Source organism: Morone saxatilis, unplaced genomic scaffold (assembly GCF_004916995.1).
Source record: "Morone saxatilis isolate NCDOM2014 unplaced genomic scaffold, NCSU_SB_2.0 Contig12, whole genome shotgun sequence".
NCBI lineage: Eukaryota > Metazoa > Chordata > Actinopteri > Moronidae > Morone > Morone saxatilis.
This window is the reverse complement of record NW_023339674.1, coordinates 22,290,135-22,315,595: the sequence shown is the minus strand read 5'-3', so window position 1 is coordinate 22,315,595 and position 25,461 is coordinate 22,290,135. Positions and strand designations below refer to the sequence as shown.

The 25,461-nt window shown below is 40.2% G+C and overlaps 2 protein-coding genes across 2 annotated transcripts in view; one reads left to right on the top strand and one right to left on the bottom strand.

The window, feature by feature from the left end:
- The window catches only part of cyfip1 (cytoplasmic FMR1 interacting protein 1), a 30,275-nt gene extending 5,787 nt beyond the window's left edge, over positions 1-24,488 (bottom strand). Inside the window, exons 1-23 of the mRNA XM_035653144.1 lie at positions 24,200-24,488; positions 18,400-18,520; positions 17,706-17,795; positions 17,083-17,160; positions 16,586-16,687; positions 16,310-16,491; positions 15,517-15,613; positions 14,747-14,875; positions 14,514-14,618; positions 13,487-13,578; positions 11,855-11,972; positions 11,332-11,454; positions 10,997-11,122; positions 10,744-10,910; positions 9,423-9,570; positions 8,346-8,499; positions 8,080-8,236; positions 6,648-6,744; positions 6,283-6,359; positions 5,558-5,666; positions 5,336-5,455; positions 5,028-5,227; positions 4,249-4,336 (exon numbers count right to left, since the gene is read on the bottom strand). Coding sequence (XP_035509037.1) covers positions 4,249-4,336; positions 5,028-5,227; positions 5,336-5,455; positions 5,558-5,666; positions 6,283-6,359; positions 6,648-6,744; positions 8,080-8,236; positions 8,346-8,499; positions 9,423-9,570; positions 10,744-10,910; positions 10,997-11,122; positions 11,332-11,454; positions 11,855-11,972; positions 13,487-13,578; positions 14,514-14,618; positions 14,747-14,875; positions 15,517-15,613; positions 16,310-16,491; positions 16,586-16,687; positions 17,083-17,160; positions 17,706-17,795; positions 18,400-18,516 — 2,676 coding nt within the window. The 5' untranslated portion in view covers positions 18,517-18,520; positions 24,200-24,488. The remainder of the gene's footprint in view (positions 1-4,248; positions 4,337-5,027; positions 5,228-5,335; positions 5,456-5,557; positions 5,667-6,282; positions 6,360-6,647; positions 6,745-8,079; positions 8,237-8,345; positions 8,500-9,422; positions 9,571-10,743; positions 10,911-10,996; positions 11,123-11,331; positions 11,455-11,854; positions 11,973-13,486; positions 13,579-14,513; positions 14,619-14,746; positions 14,876-15,516; positions 15,614-16,309; positions 16,492-16,585; positions 16,688-17,082; positions 17,161-17,705; positions 17,796-18,399; positions 18,521-24,199) is intronic.
- LOC118321696 (fibronectin type III domain-containing protein 9) lies at positions 2,219-3,215 on the top strand. The gene has a single exon (XM_035653147.1). The coding sequence runs from the start codon at positions 2,460-2,462 to the stop codon at positions 3,096-3,098; it is 639 nt and encodes a 212-aa protein (XP_035509040.1). The 5' UTR covers positions 2,219-2,459; the 3' UTR covers positions 3,099-3,215.
- Positions 24,489-25,461: the final 973 nt, after the last annotated feature.

The window sequence follows — 25,461 nt, the reverse complement described above, 5'->3', positions numbered from 1 at the left end:
GAAGAATACAAGAACATCAATAGGATGATGTCATGGAGGGGACCTCGAGGGGCTAGCAAATGTTAGCAAATTTAAGCATGCTAAATGTTAGTATACAAAATGTTAGCATACTAACGTACTAATTGTTGGGAATGTCATTCGTTTTGCAGGTATTTGTTCATAAACCAAAGTATTGGACAAATTACAATTTTGATTTGGTCGGTTGGTTTTTCATGTATGAAAAAGCAGGGGATCATCAGAAATCATCCTCTGGAGACCATGAATGTTTGCACGGAATTTCATGGCAATCCAGCCAATTGTTGACATTTTATGCTGGACCACAGTGGTGGACTGACCGATATTCATGTCCCTACAGTCACAATGCTAAAAATGTCCAACACAAGATCATCAAAAACAAAATCACCATAAATTTATGGCAACCTGCCTGTTGGATTATGAGGCACTTTGTTTGGAAAGGTTCAGATTTTAGCCAGAAGGTGGCGCTAGTTGAAAGCTAACTCAAAGGATCCATTTCACAGCAATCTGCCTGTTTGATTTTAATAATTTTTGTGTGCAAGTGAAAATACACAAATGCCAGGGGATCACTAGCCTCTGGGGACTGTGATATCCACAGTAAATTACATGACAATCTGGCCAGAAGTTGTTGAGAGACTTTACTCTGGAAAAAAACCCATTTGGACAGATGGATTGCCCAAATGAACAACAATTTCAGCTCCCCTTCCCTAACCCCCGCCACATGATTTCCAAGATAACAGAGCATGGACCAACGTGCTGGTGAAGGGGAAATGAATGATTGCTATCACTATGATTTTCTGTAGATAACCTAGCAGGGGAACATGGGAACAGAAACAAACAAACAATCAGAGTGGCAACATTTACAACCATAAGAAAAAATGACATACAATGACATTTGGACATTGTAGTGTTTCTACACAGTGCGCTCTTTTCTAACATAAACTGCAAGAGATTTCATTCCCTCTCTCTCCCCTGTCGGCAGCTAGTTGAAGCTGCTGCTGCTCTAATCCAGCAGCACTCCCACTTGTGTGGCAGCAGCAGAGATAAGGACGCACCGATCTCGGGTCCACTCCTGAGGTTGTAAACCTACACAGCAGCCCCCGGCGTCAGAGCTCTTGATGCGATGACAGTGGAATAGACGCTAAAATGTCTGAATAGCAGGACCACAGGATAGTCTATCTGAAACAACACCTCAGGCACGACAGATTGCTATGTTCAACACGTGCTCGCAGTGTTTTTCTGGTAAGTCTTCCCTTCTCTCAAGCCTTTGAATGGATGGCCACTAATGATCTTCTTAACATGGCTCATTACCATATAGACAAGTATGTTTTGTTGCTATTGGTTACAGCTGATGCAACAGAAAAATGTGAAAGGATGAATTTGCTTAATTGTATAGGTGAAAAAACTGAAGCATCTCTAGTGACTTGTACTATAAAAGTCAGATGGAAGCTTGTCAGGCTGACGGAAATTGTAAATGACCTAGAAACTACAATTCTGTGTCTGTTTTAGGCATTTTTATGATGGCTTATTTAGAGTATTGAGCAAAAATAGCATAACTAGAACACGTACTATGAATGTGCCTGATGAATGCTCTCAAGGAGCACCACACCCTCGCTGCATTAGTTCAAACATAGGGAGGCACAGTGAACACTTACAGTTAATTATTTCACACTCACACACACTCTTCCATTTTGGGCAATATTAACACCTGAAATGCTTCTATTACCACCACCTGATATCAGTGTTTGGTCAAGAGCATGTTATTATTTTGTATTCTATAAGCTTCAATACATTTCACGAATAATGCTTAAATCAAAGCTAAAGCCACAGTCCGTACTATTGCTACCTGAACTGCTCAAGGTTGTCAAATCGTCACCTGTCCTGTAACAGGTGACTTAACAGCACAGATGAGTCTCTTAACAAATCATTCTGCATTATATAATTTGCTGAACATCTGTGCATACGCTCACCTCCCTCCCACCGCTGCACTTCCAGATAATCCTTCATACAATGCTCATTATCCTCTGATATTGTTCTTCCAACCTTTCACTTTTTATGCTTTGTGTGATGTGTGTGTGGGATCGGTGGATGGCCATGACATTTTTCATGAATTATGCTTACACTATACACCAGGAATGCAATTTAGAAGAGGGATGTAATTACACTGTGTTCATATCATATGGCCATAAGTGTGTCAGGAACAGAAAAGGTGCTGTTATCAAAGTATCTTGTTAATGATGGATGCTCATTATAGAAGCTCCTTGGTGAGAAGCACAAAAATCTGAAATTGGTGGACATTATAGCATTATATTAAAGTAATCTGAATTCTTGTTTATGTTATCTCTCTTTTCCAGTTGACTGTAATAACTGAGGAAATATTTCACTCATATCAACTCGGCTCTACAAGCAGACAGACAGACGGACTACAGAAACGGCCTTGCATCATGGGGATTGCGGTCTACAACATCTCCACCACCTCAGCCAGAGTGAGCTGGCCGTCGTCCCCCAGCTGCCTGGACACCTTCTACAGCGTCATGTACGACCCGAACTGGAACAGCCTCCTGATGGGCTACAAGCGGAAGAGTTTCATGCACGAGGAACGCATCCCCGTCAGTCAGACCAGCACACACCTGGCCAACCTCCTCCCCCAGACCGCCTACTTCTTGTGTGTGACGTGTCAGGCAGCCAATCCGGTGCGGGACCAGTGCCAGGTGTTCAGCACTCTGAGCGAGAACAGCGAAGGTCACGACAGAGCTGGCTGGGAGCTCGCCATGGGCGTCTGGCTGACCTGCTGCATCTTGCTGCTGGTCATCGCTGGAATCCTGTTGTGGGGGTGTCTCCACACCATCTGCTCCATCCCCAGTCAGGCCGCAGACAGCTGCCATGTGGTGACTAACTCGACCTGCCAAGACATGTCTGGATCCGGACGCCTCTACACTCCCAGAAGCAGCAGCGAGGACAGCACCAAACATGCCACCATCATACAACGCTCCCTTCTCTCAGCGCAGACCACTGGCCACATAATTACCCAGGACCACGAGCTGAGGACGCTCGCTAAGCTTTCTGGCACAGAGCCAGTATGAATCAATTGGATTGAGGTCATCAATCGTTCTGCCCGGACTGAATCGAGTATTATTAATTACTGATGAAATCCTACGGAGCTCGGGAGGCATCAAGATGAAAAAAGAAAAATAATTGAATTTGTGCTCTCGATTTAACAATTTCAGTTTAGTAATTTTAACGCACATATATCGGACCGGTACTCGGTATCGGCCGATACACAAAGTTCAGGTATCATAATCAGTATCAGGAAGAAAAAAATGTTATTGAAACATCTCTAATCCCAACCCACACACTTGATTATCAGTGTGAAATACATGCCATACAGCCTACAGCCCTTTTCCTTTCTTCTGCACGGCGGTGAGCAGTGACTTTACCTATTTAGTCATGGTGATTAACAGTTTTGATATTTTCCCGTGCTTTCTGGCTCAGCTATCGGTAGGAAACTGTTCAGTGGCTGCTTCAAAAGCACTTAGAATCATGCAGCCTAATTTGGTTTAATTATAACAGACAGTCAGACAGCTAATCTCAGGCAACGCTATGCTCTTTTGGAACAGCTATCTGAATTAAATGTGTCCAATTGGACGGGAAAACAATTTGACACAATGTAATTGGTTTTAATTTATGAGAGACAGTCATATATCTGATTTCATGCATATCAGGCTAGAACATCATCGTTATCCATTATCAGCAGGTGACAAGAGAGCGAGAAACAGAGAGCTTGATGCCAAAAATTATTAAATCGAGAACACATTTTTGTTTTTCTTCACGATATCTCCCGTGCCCTGTAAAATCCTGTTTGTGTTTAGGAGAAATAAAAATGTTCTCACCATTTGAAATGAAATATGACCGCGCTGCTCCAAAGCTTCAGTGATAAATGTTTTGCAAATGCAACACTTGAAAAAAATTTATTTATCTGGTCAATATAATTTGTTCCATTGTGTTCTTGTAATTTTTTGTATACAAACATCTATTTTTTTTTTTCCATTAACCTTGCACATGTTTTAAGATATTTAACATATCATTTCCCATAATGATGCTTTTCCACTTGTAATCTACAGATATTAACATGTATTGAATGTTTTTTTTGTTTTTGTTCTTTGAGTCCTGGCAGAAATCAATAAAAAAGACCACGCAGTCTCATTGGCTGATGATAAAGACATATGTACTGACCTTTGACCCGTACAAGTACTGCGGCTGAGCGTTGGGGGGCTTGTCCCTCTGGAACTCCTGAGAGAAGGGTAGGACGGTGCGCACAAACCTGAGCAAACAGATAGGGATTGATCAAACATGTATCACTTCCAACATAATGCACATGATTCGAGATGGCAGGAGGCACACACACACACACACACACACACACACACACGTAGATAACCTTGCAGCAGTATTGTGTTGCAGAAACAGCTTTATACTGAGCAAACAACAAGAATAAAATACATACAAATCAAACATTGAATAAAAAACATTTGTGGCTTATAAAACAGCCAAACAGGTTCAAAACATGTGTTTGTTGCAGGCTATATGGAGGCTGTTGCTGCTCATTTCAAAAGACCCCCACTGAGAGTGCCTCCTTTGAATCCGCAGATTATAAGGTTTCCCTCTTGCTGGGATCCTGTATAGTGCATATGAACAGCATATAAGCAAATACATGTATATATAGTGTATCTAATTGGGAGCTTTATTGGTTTCTTTTTATACTGTGGTCTAGTACTTTGTTGCAGGGTTGCGGATCTTTTAATAACATCAGGGCCAAAACAAGGAAAGTTTTATTTTGCTACATTTACAATAGCTCATAAAAATGTTCAAACTTAAGGCAGACAGAGAGTTTTGACTGTTGAAGTCTGTATTACATTTGCTACTTACCCAGATTAACTTAACTCTATAAAAAGGACAGCCGCAGTGTTAACAACAGTTAATGTTGACTCACACAGTCACCCAAACTAACACACCTGTTGGTGGAGCCGTTGTAGCAGTAGTTGGGCAAGAAGTCATAATTGAGCTCCCAGAAGACGTGCAGTGTTATCCGGCCGTAGGGGGCCGACACGTTGTGGTTGGCCTCGCGGAACATGGCGTCCATGCTGTCCAGAGTCAAGAACTTACTGAGGAGCTTGTGTGTCATGCGGTTGATGTCCAGAAGACCTTCAAGTTCCTTTAAACAAATAGAAAAATAGCCCATGACTGTACGCCAACACACAAAGTAGACAATAACAGCAACAAACACAGAAATACTCTTGAAATCCAAAAAGAATGAACATACCATGATTGAGGTAAGGTCCTCACTCTCAAAGCGATTGATGGCCAGCTCGAGAGACTTGTAAAGGGCAGCTGAAACTCTCTGAGTGATGAGCCTGTTCAGATCAATGGAGCGGCCTAGAAGCTGAGATTTACAACCAGTTAGTAAGGCTGACACAACATGACGCCAATATAATGGTGGTGTCAGTACAGAGCGGCCATAACGCATAACTGGTAGAGTATATACCTGGACGTGGCGTTGCTTCAGAAGTGTCTCGTAGCGGTTGGAGGCCGGCCAGGGAATGTTGGCCCCTTGGTTCTTACAGTCGGTTCTCAAACGTTTGTCAAGCAGAAGACTGAGGGATTTAAATTAATAGAGAATGAGTAAAGTTACAGGGTGTTTTTTATAAAAGTCTGACTCCATGTTTTCAAACTATTTCACACAGTGGGTTTCCAACCTTTTTATCTGATGTACCCCCAACATCCCTATCTGATGAACTCAATACCCCTTCATCAGCACCACCCAACATTATCCAAGAGTGGTCATTTCAATTGATTATAAGTGGATGTCAACACCATTAAAAAGGCGATGCTATTGCCAATTTTGTACATGCAATTGAATTGACGATATTTAGGTTGATTTGGTAAAGTTTGCATTCCTACTACACTTTATGCATCAATTTAAGCTAACAACCTGTTAATCCATTTTTTGGCATTTCTGCTTTATTTGTGACAGTGACTGGTGGAGAGAGTCAGGAAAGGTAACGCAAACACATTTCAATCAAATCATCAATCTATTTTTTCAAAGGAGCTACTTTACAATCTTTATATGTAACCCATGGAAACTGCTGAAATAGCCCCTGGAGGTACAGATACCCATAGCTGGGAATGACTGCATTGCAGCACAGGGAAACCCATCACATCCTAACTAATGGAACAGTATGAAAAAGGACAAAGAGATATTTCACCTACCTTCCTGCTAGAATCTTGTAGTAGGCAAATATCTGATCAGCCAGCTTGTAGACAAACTGATCAAAGCACAAATTCACCTGAAATAACAAAAGACGTTCAAACAAACATGTATGTTTCAGAATACACGTTTCAATTTGTGACAAAACGTAACAATTTAATTCATCCAACGTGAGGTTTTTTTTTTTTTACATAATGAGTAAACTGCACTGGAGGACATACAACTAACAGGCAACTGAGAATAGATGTGGAAAATAGACATTCAAATTGTTTGTGATACAACAGGCACACATGCCATTCTTATGGAAAGCTGTCACTGTGTGTCTCTATCGCATCAAATCATCCAGTACATACACATATTTAATTACCTCAGCCTCTATTTCGTCATAGAGGAACTGCTTCTTGAATTTGGTCAGGGCGTAGTGTGCACTGTCGTTGTACAAATCCAGGGGGTACAGCACATACCTGTAGTGGATTAAAGCAAAAAGTTTTATCCCAAAGTGTTACACCACGTATTCAACCACAAGAGTACAGGCAGAGATTGGAATATGGTGACTTGTTAAAAAGACGGTTGAAAGCTAAAATAGCAATGCCTTTGTATTGTTTCACAGTGCTGAAAATATAGCGGGATAGAAAAAGCGCAGAAAGTAAAAGAACCCTTATATCTGTCAAACCAGATAAATCCAAACCTGATGACTCATTGCAGTCTGCTAAGACACAAGCTCAGGGAAATGTGTCGAGCATTACTATCAATATACACTTCTTATATGGTTGAAATGTAGACTTTGTTTTTAGCAATTTTGGGTGTATAGTTGAAGAATTACAGTACTTATGATTCATGCCAGATGATGTGCTTAATGGCTTATGTAAAACCTGCCTCGTATCAACATAATCCCGCAGCAAAGATTTAAAACATTTACGGTTAATCCACATTTTTTAGGATTTTACCCAGGGTGCTTTTTGAAATCATAAGATAAGAAGAAACAACCACTGAAGTTGCTGAATGCCTTTGGCCATTCACACCACTAATAATCTCACACAGCCAGAGCGCTGCCTTTTTCAAACTAAATTGTGTGCTTTGATTTTGAGAGGACAAACACACAGTATGGCACCTTAATTCTTCAAACCATCAAACTACATTATGGAGATTGTGTTTGTTCCATAAAGGAAAAAAATTTGTGGTGCCATTTGTAGACATTCGTAGTATCTTTAAACCCATAGTTGCTTAGTGTTTCTCCAGACCTCTGTAAACGTTAAAAGACAGAAACCTCCTTACAGAAGATGCTCCATGCATCCATCTAGCTTTCCACTGCTTGATAAATGATTCACATGCTGATCTAGACAACTGTAGAGAAAGCAAGAAACAACTAAAAGGTCTGGATGTCTAAAAAAAAGGAGGAAATTAAGTAGGAATGGGAGGGGAAATGTCTAACACTCAGTCCACACAGCCCAGAGCAGCAGCTTCACTGCTCCATCTGCTCCATCAAGGATGCCTTCAGGCACAGTATTGAGTGTAGGTCACCCACATTTTGACAGCGCTCAGTGCCCAACACAGAGTCACTGTAGTTAGGACGTAAATGAAAAAAATAGACTTGAAGTGTAAGAAACGTGCGCCATTACACATATACAGTATTACATGAGTCGTTACACTGCCTGATTAAAGAACCATATTGATTAAAATAAAAGTGTATCTGTTCCATTACACGTGCAAAGGACGGACAATTGGAAAACGTGGCTAAAATCCTTCTGTGTAGACGTGCTTTAACTTTTGTTATCATCTATCGTGCATGCTATCCTTACTCCATCATGGATGCTTCCTTTGTCTCCAGGATGTGGTCGGTGAGGATCCAGGGCATGGACATCTCAATGGGGAACTGGATCCTGCGGCCCATTGTGAGCTCCAGGAAGAATTCCCTGAACCAGAGCTGGGAAAGGTCACAACACTGCTGCAAGGTCTCTGCATAGGAATAAACAGGCTTTATTAGAGATTCTATATCTGATAGTGGTTATACAGCATACAAAGGACTCTCGAGAGCTACAGGGTCAAACTGTTTTGTTCTTCTTACCACTGAAGTTCAGCAGATGGGTGTAAAAGAAGGACTCGCGGTGAAACTTTTCGATGTCCAGGATAGTGGGGCCTTCCAGACTGCTGCGCAGAGTCTTCTTTGAGCCACTTTTGTCAGCAACGAGAGACTCCAGCATAGTCCTCACCATGTAGAGCTGCATAGAAAAAAAAGCCATAAAAAAGCCATAGTAGATTATTAATTGAAAAAAATCTTAGTAGTGTTAGCAGCCCGGTGGTTTGACTAACTACAACAACCTCACACACCACACGTCCTTCAAATACGAGTAGCCTGATCTCATTAAAAGTGGGTGGCTCGAATACAAGCTTGTCTTTCTGCCTCAGACATGTCACAGAGTAGCATCTCATTAAAAAGAATATTTACTGAGAATGAGACCTTTCCTCCTGATTTTTTTTCCTGATTTGACATACATCAGCAGGGAGGCTGCATTACATTACAACTCACAATAATAGAGTTCACCTTAGTGGTCAACATTTTCTTAGAGCTGTTTTCATCACCCGTGATTTTCTACTCCAAACACTACAGTTGGAATCTTTTGATTCTGGGTAGGTAAACACAGAAGGTGATTGTTTAGCTGAGCTTTACAGTCCTGCACAGATTAGTTCTCGGAACTGAGCTCTAAGCTGATAAATCTGCTTGGTTTATGAAACATAAAGGACGCTACAAAAAAATGACAATATGTGTGATACATAATTGCACAGATGATTACTATTCAGCTCTGTAATGTATGGATTTCAATGAGAAGTAAGGCTTATTAACAGTCCTTCAGACATAAAGTGAAGAGAGAACAATTACAGAATACTGAACAGGCTCGTTTATGTGATCTTCTCATATTCTCTCCCTTATCCAGGAGCGATTCAACTGTGACATGACATGTTGCAGACCTGAGCTTAAAGCGCTACAGGGGCAGCGCGTGAGCTTCATAAAGCTGATTAATGTAGAATTGCAGCAGCCTGGATCACAGTGTGTAAGACCTTGGAGGTGTAGGAAAAAAGGATAACGAGACGGAAAAGTTAAAGCGAAGTGTGGTTAAAATGGATTTATGAGCAGAGGCGAGACCTGTGTGCTGGAGGGCCCCACTGCACGGCGCGGGACCTTGATATCAAAGCCGCCCTTGGGATCCTTTTCTCCTCGGAGGGCAGGGTCGTTGTGTGGCTCCCGGCCGGTCTCCCAGTCACACACCGTCTTCCGGATGGCCTGGAGGACGCTGCAGTGAGAGGATAATTCAAAAACCGGAATGAATTTTCTCTTCAACTATTAGCTAGGGAGTCTGTGCATGAGTGCAGTTACACACACACACTGAAAATGCTGTATACAGCTTCCCCTTTGAATTATGAATGCTATAAAGTACGCAGAAAATATTGTTGCTGTGAGAAATTTGCTGGAGGGCCTTAACAACTCAGTGGAGTTCAATTTATTATAGACTAGGGAGATTTCTAAGGGAGCAGCTGCACAGGATTTTACTGGAGCACTCAGGGACATGTGCAGGGAAAATAGATAGGCCATCACATCCAAAATTACCTACTTCCAATAGAAATATGGTTATGTATGGTTATGAAAACCACCATATTTTTAAGTTCAGATTTTATATGTTTGTGCAAATGGCCTTCCATAGGATACTTCATGCAAAAATTACAATATTTTAATCACTTGGGGGCTGCTGAAACAAGCTGCAGTCACAACGTTGACATATCACCTTTTGAGCTGATCTGGCAAACGTATTGGCTATATTCACTCTCTTTTTAGCTCTGTTTTTCTCTCCGGGCTTTTTAGCTGCTAAATGCTCCACTGTGTTCACCCCCTTGTCGCTAACTTTATCTGTCCGATATTGTTGCTTTTTAGAGCTTTTTTTGCTGAAAACAGCAGCCTGCTGCAGAGGAACCAAAACAATACAACTGCAGGTCACATAATCAATACAAGCTGAAATGCTTTAAAGCACACCCTGGAGCCCAGAAAGCCTGCAAACATATTTACTTATATACTTAAACTCACATCCTTCACTTATGAAGGAGCTATCAAAAGCTCCTTTTTGATCCATAAAAACGTCTTAAACTGGGTGTGTGCTGCATAATGCAAGTCTCAGGTATCAACTTGGAAGCTCAATATGTAAATGGAGCTTCCAAGAAATACATGTTTTTGTTGTAGATTTGCAAAATCATATTTGCCTGTATTTTGTTCTTTGGCAAGTTGTCCCACTTGGTCATAGCTCAATCAAGTTCAAATCAAGTTTTCTGTTCGCATTCAAGGGTACCAACATTGAATAATTCAGACATAACAACTTTTGGGTGATATTATTACACAATGACAATGATATATGTATTGTGTTTTTGCAGCTGAGATGTAATTACTTGAATCATTTTAGCTGTAGTGTGACCCGTACCTCTGGACAACGTTTTTCTTCTTCTTGATAGCCTGTCGCAGTGGGTCGCGCAGAGTGACTTGAGCAAAGTCCTGCAGAGCCGAGTAGATGGTGTGACGGATGGCGTGATTGAAAACGCTCTCCATGCGTCCCATCAGCACCTGCAGTCCCTTTATCATTGCCATCACCTGCCAAAAGCACAACATTTAATCAGTGGCAAGACTACTAGAAGATCAAAAAAAACTTAATGTGTGTGACGAAAGTCATAACTGACCTCCACAAGAGCAAACTTCTCCTCGCTCGTGTAGTTGTATCTGGTGGCTCTCTCATACTCCTCAGCATTGTCAGGGCACTCCTTGTTGGAGTACTTGTCAGTTGGATGAACAAGTTTCCAGGAGTACTGTGGGGAAAGTGAGGATGTTTTTAAAAAGAAAAAACTAAATCTAAATCAGCTGCAAAACAATCAGGGAGTAATGAGCCACTACCAGTACAATAAATCATTTTATGACAGATACAAGAAATAAAACGTCATACATACAGTTTCAACTATATCTCAATAGAAATTATTTGTTTCATGGATGTCCTTCTGTACAATATGTGCTTCCTCACCACTTCCATGACGTGAGCGCTCCACTGGGAGAGCAGCTGCATGCCCTGCAGGGCCAAGTCAAACAGCTTCCTGTACTCAGCATCAGTCTTTTGGGCTTCCTGACGCCCTGATCCAGTCACCACCTACATGGAGACAAATTGGCACACAGAATTAGCAAAAATTGGTACGAAGAGGCAAACCAGTAGAGCTCGTACGGAGTCCTAACCACAGCAGCCCAGGTTCAAATCCAAAAATATAAGCAAAATGACCAAACATCAGACCATAGAGGATGTGATCATTAAAATGACTCTCTTTCCCAACATTGCTGCCTTCAGTACATCATTAGTTCTGATCCAAAGGTCAGTCTACTTAACTTGACACAAAATTGAAAATCCACTGTCTGTGAAAACTGCCAGGTGGTGGATGTATTAAATGGACTCGTATTTGAGGTAAAAGTATGCATGTTAATGTACTGATCCACTCTTCAATCTAACACCTCTAATACCTGAGTGTCTCACTTCAAGCCCAATGTTCCATACCAACCTCACTGTTGCTATAGCGAGCCAGCTCTGAGATGAAGCGCATATGATCCTCGCGGATCTGAATCATCTGCTCACATATGTTGTACTGGGGGCTGCTGGATATACACGTGCAGGTCCACCTATAAAGTCAAAGAGAGACGGAGAGTGAGGAATACAGGGATGTGTAAATACATACTAAGACTGATAGGAAGAGAAACCACTCAGGGATTAATGGTTAAAGCGAGACACAGTACCTTGAGGTTAACATGCTGCTATGCAACAATACTTGCTAGGAGGATAAATTAATTGTTCGTTTTAGTCTCTTCATTGATCTAGTCGTATTTCTGAAGGTTTAAGGTGGCTTAACATAAGAAAAACATTTATACTGTCATTTTGTTACTTACCTTACAATTACATTAAAAAGACACAGACAGCCAACAGTATGCCATTATATCAGAGCATCTTTTAAATGCATCTCACAATACAAAACGATCCTCTATGAGGATGTGATGGCCGAGCAGGTAGACGCATTAACCGAGGTAGAACAGCCAGAAATAGTATCAATGTATCAAACTGTAATGTGGCCTTGAAGACTAGGAACACAATATTTAATGAATAAGTCTGGCAATTATTTATTTCAAGGGTATTTCTCACTCGGAGGGCCAAAACTGAAAGTTAAATGGTTATTAAATGGTATTGTATTGCTAAGATGCCAAAGGTTTCCTTAAATTAATGGCTTCCTGAGCACAGTTTCACTCTGCTCGCCATGCTCACATTCTGAAAAATATTTAGGGATCCTGCATATTTAAACAGCATTATTAACTCACAAAAACTAAAACAGCATCATTTCTTAAAATTAACTTTAAGTCAGGCCAACTGTAAAAAGCTCTACTTCTTTGCTTCAATTTGAGTAATATTTGTTAATAAGACTTGAAGTCAACAGCCATGCTAGAGGTTCTGTGAGACAGCACAACCCTTCAATGAGCTACATGCTAACTTGCTGTAAAGTTTACCATTGTCTCTATCTAACACAAAGTGCAGCTGAGGCTGATGGGAATGTATAATCGTAATTACTGGACAAATTTTAACCTGATGATGGTGCTAGATAAAAAGGTAGGTTAAGTACAAATTCACCCTTTAAAAAATGTCATGGTATATCTTTCAGTCAGGATCAAAATGGGCCAACAAACCGTGGTTGCAGTGTCCTGCTGTTTTAGGAAATTAAAAATTAAAAACTATATCTGCGTTATCTGTTTTTAAAGATTTAAAGAGCCACTGACAGGGCAGGGAGGTCATTAATTATTGAGAAATTAACTAAAACACTGCTGGTTTTGGTCTTTATATGAGATCTGCTGACAATAAGACATTATGATAACCAAGATCCAAGATAATAATTTGAGTTACTTATCATATCAATACATACGATGATGTAATCATATTGATGAATAAAAATGGCAGGAATTATAAAATTTGTATTTTTAAGATAAAATATAAAGAAGTAGGAAAACAACCTTAACCCTGACAGCAGTTAACTGTTAATTGACTCTGTATTGATGACATTTCATATCATTCTTAATCATCAGTTTCACTACGTAAATAATATATCTGTCACAGACATCCTGATCAGAGAAAAAAAAGTGTGTTTTCCTCTCACCTGGATTTGTTCTCTTCAAAGTGAGCACTGGTCTTGATGTACCGGGACAACTCGATCTGCATGTCCCCGAACAGAGGGACCACCTGGAGTTGCTGTGAACACCAGGAACACACAGATTTACATTATTCATGTCATATCAACAGTGGAAGCCTGCACCAAAATAACTCACTGAAAAGGTAAAATGGACGAAACAAACAAACAAACATTATGGTGTGCAGCAAACAGAGCATTTAGGATAATGTGAAATCAGATTAAAATGTATATTAGAGTTGAAATAAGTCAATTAATCAATTAGTTGATCAACAGAAAGATGTCTATTTGGAACATTATATTTTATATTTATTTCTTAACATTTTATTGACCAAACAATTAACTGATAATAAAAATCATGGTTGGTTGCAGCCATAGTTTATATTTTAATTATTTTTTAGCATTTAAAGGTAATTATTAGTAATTTAATGCTAAAAGATCCTCTTGTTGTTTTCTTAAACTTAGGTAAAATGTAAAAGATGACTATGAAGGAACAGTATGTGATGTGTTAAGTCTGATTTGTCAATAAGTGGCTGTACATATATTAGGAGCAACATTTTATGGTGAGGTGAATGGTTCAATAGAGTCGTTTGTCACTTCATGGCCACCAAACATCAGGAACACCCTGGGCTTACTAAAGATGCATACAATACACAGCAATTATAATCAAATGCCCCATTTAGCTGGAAACTGTATTCTGTGCATGAATATAAAATAGTAAAGCATGGACATTTCATACAGAGCTGAATTTCTCTTCTCTTTTTGTTCTCGTCTTTTTTGGTCTTGTTGACCTGCCTAGTTACATTTTGCCTTCTTCTATATTGTTTCATTATTTATATTATGACAGCTTGTTTTTTTAGGAGGTTACTTCATTTAAAAAATATGAATAATAAGCTAATCAGATTAGGGTGAGTTGGGAAATGTAACTGTAATGTACTGTTTTGGGGTGAATTACAATATGCATTGACATATTTACCACATGTACACACTTCCATACCTTGAAAAACTTGTCGATCTTGGTCAGGTTAATTCTCTTCTTGGCATCTAATTTGTAGATGTTGCTGCTGTTTCCATCCATGAGGTACAAGCCAAAGCCCATTACCTACAATGTGGTTATATATAGGATGTCCATTACTGTCAACAATGCTCCAGTAAATTGTTTACAATAAGTAGGATCACCGAGGCAATTGTTAACCAATCCACACTTGCAGGTGCAGGAGCTTTACTTACTTTGAGCAGCATGTGTTTCTCACTGGGAGTGAGGTACATCTTGTTCTCGTAGTAATCGACACACAGGTTGACGATGTCTGCCAGCAGCTCCTCGTATCCATTAATCACCTCCAACTGCTGCTGCAAAGACTAGCAGATGGTACAGAATAGATGGTTGAATGTTAAATTATAATGTCATTAGTCATGCCGAAAATTCACTCTCAACACTTTTCATTTCAGTATTCTCGCTGTTTTCCTGACCTTAATTCACTTCAGCATTAAACGACTTGTCATGTACGTTGTGATAATAGAAAAGCAAAAATACATCACTCTGTGGCTTTGGCACTATTCAGGAAAATCTGCGAACAATGGGTCTACAGTGGGAAGGCAGATGTATTTGTGTATTTCAACAACAAGGCAATTCAAAGTCCTTTACATAAAACAACAAGACAAAATGTAACAGGGACATAAGGCAATATAAAAAGAGCATTTTGGTTAACTTACTAACAGGATTCCAGACCATGTATTCTCTGTTTATTGCAGAAAAGGGACCCATGTTACTGTCTGAACACTTTTATATCAGTGAATATATAGCTATTTAACACTTTTAACTTACTTTTAAAAGATGATCTTTTACAATTCCTTGTGCAGTTCCTAAACATTTTATAGCTTGGTAACCAACATATTAATTGTTGTATATTTCTGCAGATGGTTCAGACAGAACAGAAGCAACACTGTTGAGAACTTGTCCTTTTAGATTATTTAACCAGTAATAATGCTGAATGACCAACCTGAGTGATTTTGTTGTGGTTTGCCAGGAACATGGACAAATTCTGAGACTCCTGGATGGATGAAGGCTCAGACATTTTTCTGAGGAACTGGGCAGCTCTGAGCGAAGGCAAGAAAATGATTTTGTTTTAATTAAAAAATCCACACCAAAGCAGACATTAAGCAGGTTTTGTGAGGTCGAACCTGCCCAGACATGAGGCGTCAGAATCTGAACACACAAACATGATGTGCATATTTTTAGATCCAATGTGACTTACACTTTATCCATCACAAATAAACCACTTTAAGAAGAAATCATAGAAAGAAGGAGCTCCTTAAGCTCCAGAACTTGCCCAGAGAATCATCACATTTTTAGGTTTTCTTCAGTATCAAAGTGAGCCACTGATAGCTGTCTGTACACCCATGGGCACATTGCAAACAGGACCTGCTAGTACCTAATTTAGCATTCATTAATGGTGCCAATCTGGCAAAATGTAAACAAATATAGGCTTTGAAAATTAGGTTTTAGGCCACAGCTAACCCACAGAAAGAATCATGTTGACATCCCCCAAATGATCAGAACTGTATTTCCAAAGAAATCGATATAAGACAAAGAATGATAAAAGTTACAAAATACATTAATGTTGGACATAGGGTTGGGGACAGAGCCCCTGCACATACTGTTCAAGAGCTGAAGTAAAAAAAAATAAGAGACTGGTCTTTGTGGTTGCTGAGTGATGCTGCCACCTAGTGTCTGTTGTGATAATCAAGGTGTGTGTGAATGCATGCAGCATAACTTTCAATGATCCTGACTACCGTTTGTAAGCAGAGTGGTCGTTCTTGACGCTGCATTTCATGTTCTTCAGCTCGTCCAGCACAGCGAACATGTTTATGAACTTCCCGAGGGTTAGCAGGTACGCCTCGGAGACAAAGTCTTTCCTGCGCTCGGTGTGACACAGACGCCGGACTTCTCCACAGAAACGGTCGATCGCTGTACGCTGGAAGATAGAAAGAGGAGGGAAATTATTAGATATTTGCAATTTGGTCAGCCTACATATAGCATAAAGTCTGACAGAGCCCTTGATGAATTACCTGGAAGTACATGAAATTCATCAGCTTGGTGACTTCCGGCTCCAGGACCTCCACTGTCTTCTCATAGATCTCCACTCTGTTGGGCTGTTCGTTGCATTTCACCTAAGAGAGAAACAAAGTGAAACCTCATGAATCTTTTTCTCACTTAGAGATTATCATAGAAGATTAGGGCTGTAACTAACAATTTCATTATTGATTAATCTGGAGATTTGTTTCTGGATTGATTTGTTAATCTATAACATAAAGTTGTTTAATTAAATTAAAATGATAATTTCCCAGAGCTGAAAAGGACATATTCAAATTGTCAAACCGTCTAAAACCCAAAGATATTTAATGTATAGTTATATAAGACTAATTGTAGCAGATCCTCAAATTTTAGAAGCTGGAACCAGAAAATATTTTTCATTTTTGATTGGAAAATAACTGTTTCAGCTGTACATATGATGATTTAAGTACATAATGAGAACACACAATGTTAGCAGAAACACAGTGATTACCTGTGGTATTGCACGTGAGCAGCTCCTCCAGGTGTAGAGCATGATGGCATACTCCTGCCCCTCCTCCAACATCTCATTCTGATTCAACAAACAAAACCAACCAGTCACATCGATAACTGAACATCACCAGATCATTAAAACTAAAACTAACTGGCTCATATTTTCCAAACTAAATCAATATACAAAACAACACACATAAGGACTAGAACATGCATGCACCATTGCTTTTTTTCCAAGTCATTTATTCCCAGTGGGGGGGGGGCAGGGAAGTGCATTAGCCCTGCCTCCATACAAAGTGCTGTTTGATTCAGACCCTGAGCAATTATCCCTCACTAATTAGACACAAAGCCCTACTATTCCTGTTAAGAGATGGTCCAAAGCATCCGTTTGTCCCCAGGCCATTTGCTTCTGGGCCTGGATCCTAGGAGCTGCCTGTTAGACAATACCAAATGCTCTGGTGGGACATGGCAAGTCCCTTACCAGATCCGGTTCACAACAAGCCTCTGACCCCATTCTGGTGAATTTATTATTCCCACCAAGCCATTACCGAGGTGACAAAGACCTGACACTAAAAATAAAGCACTAATAAGTGGTTTCCCAGAGATGTGACCCTCCTACTGTACCATGCTAGAGTGGACGGTGGCCTGCTCAATGTATCTGGCGATGCCGGTGACGAATGCATTTCGGTCCTCAAAGTTGGTGTTGAAGTTGGGCTGCGGGAAGATGGGAGATTGTGTTTACAAAAAAAAATGACACAAGTACAGATGTCAGGCATGTAACAGGCAAAAACACAACATTCAAACATGCTAGTATGCATGCTACAAGTAAGCAGTGCAAAGCAATGTGTAAGATTTGTACTGTTCCCCATCAACTGAAGTTATTTAAGCGGTCTACCCACATAGACTTACCTAAATGATATTATATTTCTGCTTTCATCATTTCTAGATGTTGCATGGAAATAAACCTAAAAGTTCTAAATAACAATATAATTCTACTGTTAACAAAATTAACAAAATAGACAAGATGCATCTTATTGACCGTGTTGCTATTTTGTTAATGGCATTTTGTGTTAGTTCTCACAGCCTTTCTAAATCTACTTTCTGTAAGGTGTACTTTGGGATTTTTAAGGTTTTTTTATACTGTATATGTGTTGATCTTACATCCTTTACAGTAAATACTGATATCATAAAGTTAGTAATTGTTGTTGTAGATAGAGACTCTTTTTCCCTTTTTTTCCCCCCATTCACTGTGATATTGAATTACCGTACTATAACTGAAAGTCAGAGTTGTGGGTGCAGGAAAATCATCAGCACCTACCTGAAACATGACTGAGGAGGGGAGGGGCTCGATGCATGGCTGCTGGTCCGGGAGCGGCAGCTCCTCCAGCAGGTCCACATTGGAGAGGGCATCCTCTAAAGTCACTGTGGACGCCATGTTGCTGAAAAGGACAAAAAGAAGCATGTTTACAACTTTTGTCTGGAAAAGCAAGAACTAAAGGTCTTATCAAACATAATAAAGCAGGCAGCCTTCATGCACAAGTAGAATCAAATGACTGAAAGACCAGACTGCAATGTGGCTGGTGTATGCTTTTTTTAAGTTACACATTGTTTGGGTTTGACAACAGTAACTTTTTGGAGGAGGATAAATGATGGAGTCACTGGACAGCGTGGAGGCAGCAGCACCACGGAGGCTGGGCTGGGAAAACTAAAGTGAACTTCATACTAAAAACCCCAAATTCCCAACTAATTAGTAAGCTGATGCAGCTGCGGACAAGGCACCTTTGGCTCTTAACACTCCCCTCAAAAGGAGCTCCAGAGTACCCCTCTTTGTGCAAACCAATGGTGCACACAGGCTGCACACTGCCTCCTGCCCAAACAGCCTCAGTGTCAACCAACAAGGTCAGTGCTGAATCATGGCCTCTGCACTGCTGAAAACAAACTGAGCTAATCTATCTGGCATTGGCTTATCATTTATCTGTATATGTTGCCACCTTTTTCTTGCATATGCCTCCTCTATCTGGCCATGGCTTTGTATGTGCTCAGGACATGTACAGACACGTGTTTAATAAAATAACAGTGGTTTCCCACAATTTCCTGAATACAAATATAAAATTGAGGACGTGATTCAGTGATGTAGAATGATGGTGCTTTTTCAAATTCAGCAGATACAGACACTGCAATTATTACATATTCTCCCATTCCTCGACACCTACCAAGAACATAATGCACGCAGTCTGCAACATGAAATCAAACAGATTAGTACTGTATTAGTGAGTGGTGTGGTATGCTTTGGTTTGCATTCTCACGCTGCTGCTGACTGCTGACTTTCGGACGTCACTGAACAATCAAAAAACCCATTGCAATCAGAATCGTCAGCGAGTCAAACAATCCACAGCGACGAACCACCAACACAAAAGCCTGGCCGTCCCTGCGTGTACAGGCCCAGGGTCAGAGGAGGTCACTGACCTCCTGCTCTGTAGATGGAAGTTCAGCACAGAGCACAAAGAGGAGAGGGTCCGTACAATTAAAAGACTGCTGCAGGAAGCTGACTTAGCACACACTAACACACACAGCAGCTTTTATGTCTTTGTCAGCCCTTAGAAGATGTTGGTGACTGTAATGATGATGATCTACTCGTGAAATCACCGTGGCCAGATTACATAATGTCTGGGATGTAACAATGTCAGTTGCTATGGACACAGTTTGGAAATTGTTATGGCAAATATGAAGCCAAAGACCCACCCCTCTGACTCATGGGCTACATGGCTGCTGAATGCTAATAAAATTACCCCCAATATATTTAGGTTAAAATGCCAACATGCTCAAATGTTGCTCTCCAGTAGAGAACAGACACACATTTATCTTTAACATGGATCGAAGAATCATATTTCATTATACTGACTTTGACAACATGGACCAGATTGCAAACTGGAAGAGGGCTTGTGATCTCATTGTGAGCTCCTTTTTTCATCTAAACATTTTTATTATGCAGGCATTATGCAAATCATACAGGGGACCTGGCTGGCTAATGCAAGCCCGGGCTTGCAGTCCACAAAGATTTCTACAAAGCATGTGCACAGTGACCACCGTCAGCGGCATCAGATTACAAAAGGCAGCTGCTCTTTGATTACAGAAATGAGGCATAGAAAAAATGTCGGCTGGGCGGTTGTTATGGTAGCCTGAAGCCGATCCCAGCTTCATCAATACATATTTAAAATTCTGAAAACATTTCAGTATAATACTAATGACAATCACTACACTGTCTACTGGGGGTCAAATGAGTCTTTATATGGCATTGATTAGTACTTAAACTAAAATAGGTAGTTTGCTTTCAATTCAGTTCACACGCTAATGGACTGAAAGCATCATCACAGCCCTGACAAACTTATATGTCACCTCATAAATGTGTAAACGTCAGTTCCTAAGTTTGGACAGTGACACAGTTTATATTGTTCTGGCTCTGTTCTCCAGCACAATGAACTTTGAAAGACACAATGACTAAGCTCCAAGTGCTGACTTTCAGAGTTTAATGTTCACATCTGTAAAAGTACAAGAAGTGTAGCCATTTTGTTATATACTATAATACAGCTCAGACACTGCTCACCAATTATAGATGTTAACACATTCAGATCAAAGCTGAAAGTCAGTACCTCAGTTGTAGTTTTATTTTAGTACAGAGCCAACAAAAGCAAAATGATGTTACTGCCCTACACTTACAGACTGTACGTAATAAGTAATCGACATTTTTATGTTGCTTATGGAGTCAATTACAATACAAAAGTATACAACAAAATTACACAAGTGACTGTCAACTGTACAGGGAGTAAAAATAGGTGTGGTTAGTTGCAAAATATGTTTCTGAAATAGAGGAGGAAGTCGGATGGGAAGTTCATTATGTAAACCAGTTTTTAGAACTTTAAGAACTTAACTTCATTAATGATTCAGCTATGCGTCTTTTTTTAGTTTGCAAACAGTCCAGTAAGCATATCTGTCCTTTTAGTGACAAAACAGGGAAGTATGAATCCCAGATGACAAGAGCATGTGATGCACAGTCTACTTCAAGAAAAGGAAGGACTGACACTGAACATTTAGGCTGACATCAAGGAAACTGAAAGTGACCAATAATGAGGACACACAGACAGTACTGCACTTCAAAAACAAAAAAATTACTTGAAATATATACAGAATAAAAAACAAAGTAGCTTTGAAAAAAAGGGAACTAACTAACTACAGCAAGTGCAACTACTGTTGAGTATAGTCGACTTTAAGTATAGATGGAAACCATGTTCATTCTTTTAAAAAAAAAAAGGAACCTTGGTGGCTTTTGCTTTGGTGCACAGTTCCTGTTAAGACTGCAGCATCTAGACCTGTCTCCTCTCATAAGAGGAAGGCAAGGGACAAATTAGAAAAGTCATGCCTCTTAAAGTGTTAATTTAGCCTGCCAGGTTGTCTGCCTTTACGCCCACTGCTGAAGTGGTACACCATGTGTTTGTAGGGCTCCATCCGTAATTACACAGTAAGGAGCTTAAACCAGCCTCAAGTAGGTAACCTAGGTGTGCCAAGCAGAGGGCAAACACAAGACACTACCATGCAACAGTATAATAATACCAGCAACAGTTCACTTCAGCTTCAAATCACACAAAAAGAGCTCAGAAGATAAAATAACATCATCAACCAAGATATATAATATATTGGGTGGCGTTAAAGGATGTGGGCGAAACTCCAACTATTTAAGCGCAGTTTGCAACAAGTCTGAGAGCAAGGTGGACAAAATGGGGTCGCTTTCCAATGACACTAAGTTTCACTTCGAGCATATCGCTTTCCTGGCAGCTAAGAGGGTCTTTGCTGTTATTTGATAACTACTAACTAAGAAATAAAATGTATTTGTAAAAATTGAATTGGGCTAGTAGATTTCTTAAACCAATTGTCTGTTTGGGTTCAAGACATTAAACATATCGTCTCCAGACATGGCTGGCTGTCGATGGGGCCTTTCACGTGGCAGAAGAATACGCCACTATTCACAGCCACCGTAGTTCCTCCTAAACAATTCACAGCCTGTTCTCACTCCCAGGTCGTCAAATACAGACACGAGCAGCACTCAGTAAGTTGCAGTCTGCAACTTCACTGCTAGATGTCACTAAATCCTACGCACTGGGCCTTTAAAAAATACAGTGATACAATTTGGTTATATTGCCCAGCACTCATTTCCATTTGAAAGTCGAACCCGGGTATATCGTTGTTCTATGCTGTGAGCAACACAAATAAAATCTATTCACTTTCGTTGTAGTCGGGTGGTAGCAGAAATGTTAAAGACTGATTTCTCACAACCTCCACAGATAAAACTGAAACTATCTGCATGGCTGGATACCCCTATGACTAAGTGAAAATATGACATTTGTGAGGACTGAACTGATATTTTAAGTTACTGTGTGCAAGCAGCAGCAGAAACATTCCTCTGTGGTTACAGATAGAGCAGCACTTTAGCAAACTCTGCTACAAACAAACACCAGCTGATCACACTTGTATAGATCCTAACACATCTGACTATATTCCTCTAAAGTGAGAAACAAATGCAACAACTATGCCATGCAGCAAATGTACCAAACACATTTCCTCAAAGATGGTAAACACAAAACATCTGCAATGAAAGTCACTCCTCCAGCCTGCATTGGCTATTGCATCAGTGCCACTCTGAAGGAAGCTATAGATATGTGTGCCTACTGAGGTGTGAAAACACACCATTTTCACACTTATTTTGCAGGGTATCACAACACTACTTATCAGTGCAAGATTCATCTTGACGTATCTCAGTTTTTTTCAGGTCTGAGCAAGCAAATGATTTCACTTCTCCTAAGAATGAATGTTCACACACAGTATTATTTTGAACCCAGCAGCATTTGCTTGGTCTCCATTGAATTAAATGTCAAATATACCAACTTTACTAATTTTCCTTCAAATCAACATACAAAAAAGTAGAGCGAAAGAACTACAGTTGGAAATAGAAACCCACTGTTCAGTTTCAGTGGCTTCACCGCTGTACCAAATGCTGTAAAATACTGTGCATAGCACTTGTGTTATGATCCTTAACTGGCTTTACAGCATCTTTAAATAAGAGATTCAACCACAGGGAGAAAAAACACCACCACTTTCACCCAAAAAACAACAAATGCGGTTTTACAATATCTCCATACCTATCACCCACTCTTCTTCCTTCCTTCCTTCCTTCCTTCATGTCCTCCGAGCTAACACTGAGAAAGAGACTACTAAAAGGCAGAGCAGCAGTGAATAAAGTGAAAGACTCCTCATGTCATTTCAGGACCTTTCTTCCAGGTTCAGTGAACACAGCAGCTGCCACAGTTTACCTCTAAAGGAACAATATCATCTAATGTAAAAAATATCGGACATGTCTTCACTTAAACATATTTTACCAAACGTTTATTTGACGTACCGATTTCCAAATATTTGAAAAGACTGACTGAACTGGGCAGTGAATGCAACATCAGGAGGGTGGGGAATACAGTCTGGTTCCTGAACACAACAATCTCATACAGTACTTCCCAAAGCAACAAACAGAGGAGAAAAAGAAAGGGAATGATAGTAAATCCATCAGTCTGACATTGTACACTCACAGTTACTGAGCCCAAAAATAACGTAGAACTTTAATAGTAACTTCTATCCTACTGCGGCTTTCACACCTGACGGACACACAACTCTCTGCTCCAGCTCTCAGATAGTCACAAATCCTTCCGAAACAAAGTCCAGAGCGAGAAAACTTCACACATCGATGAGCGTTTGGTGTGGAAAAGTCCTGGAAGTCCAGCCTGCAGCATGTAGCCGTGGTAATGGCTGTATCCCTGCTCCGTGCCGTGGCCTGAGATTAGTCACAGCTCGGGCCTGTGAGCCAGGAAAATGGCTTTACACTGCAACAGGCTGTTAACCTCAAGTAATAACTCTGAACTGTGAATGTGAAATAAGTCTGTTCTTAACGGACAACTTCACTGAAGTGGCTCTACACCCGAAAACTAAACTTTTCCCTCCACCGTGGGTTAGTTAAGTTAGCTGGAAACACACACACACACACACTGAAACCAACTTTGCGATCAATCGTTTCTACTCACCCGGAGTTTGTTGGTTAGCAAGGGAAACTTGTGCGGTTGTAAAGCCGACTATAGCGCCATGTAACCGGGATGTTTGATCCCTCTGGCGACTGGGAAGTCCAGGTTTGGAAGTCTTCGATCCAAGTTTTTTTTTTCCTGTCGTCGGCCAGAGGAATCTTTCCTCGGTCGGTGTTATTATCATGGGCGGGGGAGAGAAGTCGAGCAGGGAGTTCCTGTCCCTCAAACAGGGAAACTCAACAGGAAGCTCCGTGCAGAGCTGCGGTGCTGGAGTCGTCCACCAGGGCCGGAGGATGAAAGGTAGAGACAGAGGAATGTACAGGAAGGGCCTGCCCCAGGGTATGGAGGGTGATTAGTGCCAAAACACCTCCCACTAACACCCCCATACACAACACGGGGCGTTGTTTTTAACGTCCTTTTCTCTTGAATTCAGAATTTCTATATCAAGTATTCCCAGAATATAATACAAGAAGGTATTTTTGAATAATGTATAATGTTAATGTTATGAAAATAAAAACTTTTAAACTGCAAGGTATATCTGCTAATGTAGTTCTACTAGTTGATATGAAAATATATTTTATTATAGTGACAAAATAATTACTTTAGTAGGTAGATACTAGTCATTATAAGTATTATTGGTGCAATGCCAAAATAGAGCTTTCATTTAGTATTTTTTAGTGTGCTAGCGTTTATAAATCACAGTTAATCACCCAGTTAATATGTTTCACTATTAGATATTAAAATAAATGTGGTTACTAATAGTAAGTTACAACTACTGAGAAAACTAGATTAGAATTAATAAGAAGAAAAGAGCCCTTTTTTTCATAAGAGATAAAAGGCTTAAACATTTTAAAGAACATATAAGCATATACAGGAAATCATAGAAAATAAATCAAACTAGAAAATGAAGGTGAAAACATGAAAGTAAATACATAAAAATTAGAGTGACCCTTACCCAATTTTAGTCTGGTAAACAAAATGACTTGAATGTGGAGAGCTATAGAGCATATCCCAGGTCACAGTGGGCAATAGATAGGGTACACTCACTAATAGGACCTGCAGAAACATTAACACCCAGTCTTTTGGGCTATAGAAGCCATACAGCTAATGAACCAGGACCTTCTTGTTGCCTGCAAGACAACAACCACTGAGCCACTTAGCTGTCCTTACTGAACTCAACTAAGATAAATGAGGCTAATAGGATCAGTCTTAAGCTCCCTCTTATACCATACATACAGTAGTGAATGAAAAAAGAAAGGCAACAT

What these genes read in the sequence shown, in the direction of transcription:
- LOC118321696 (XM_035653147.1), top strand. Translation starts at nt 2,460, where the DNA reads ATGGGGATTGCGGTCTACAACATCTCCACCACCTCAGCCAGAGTGAGC.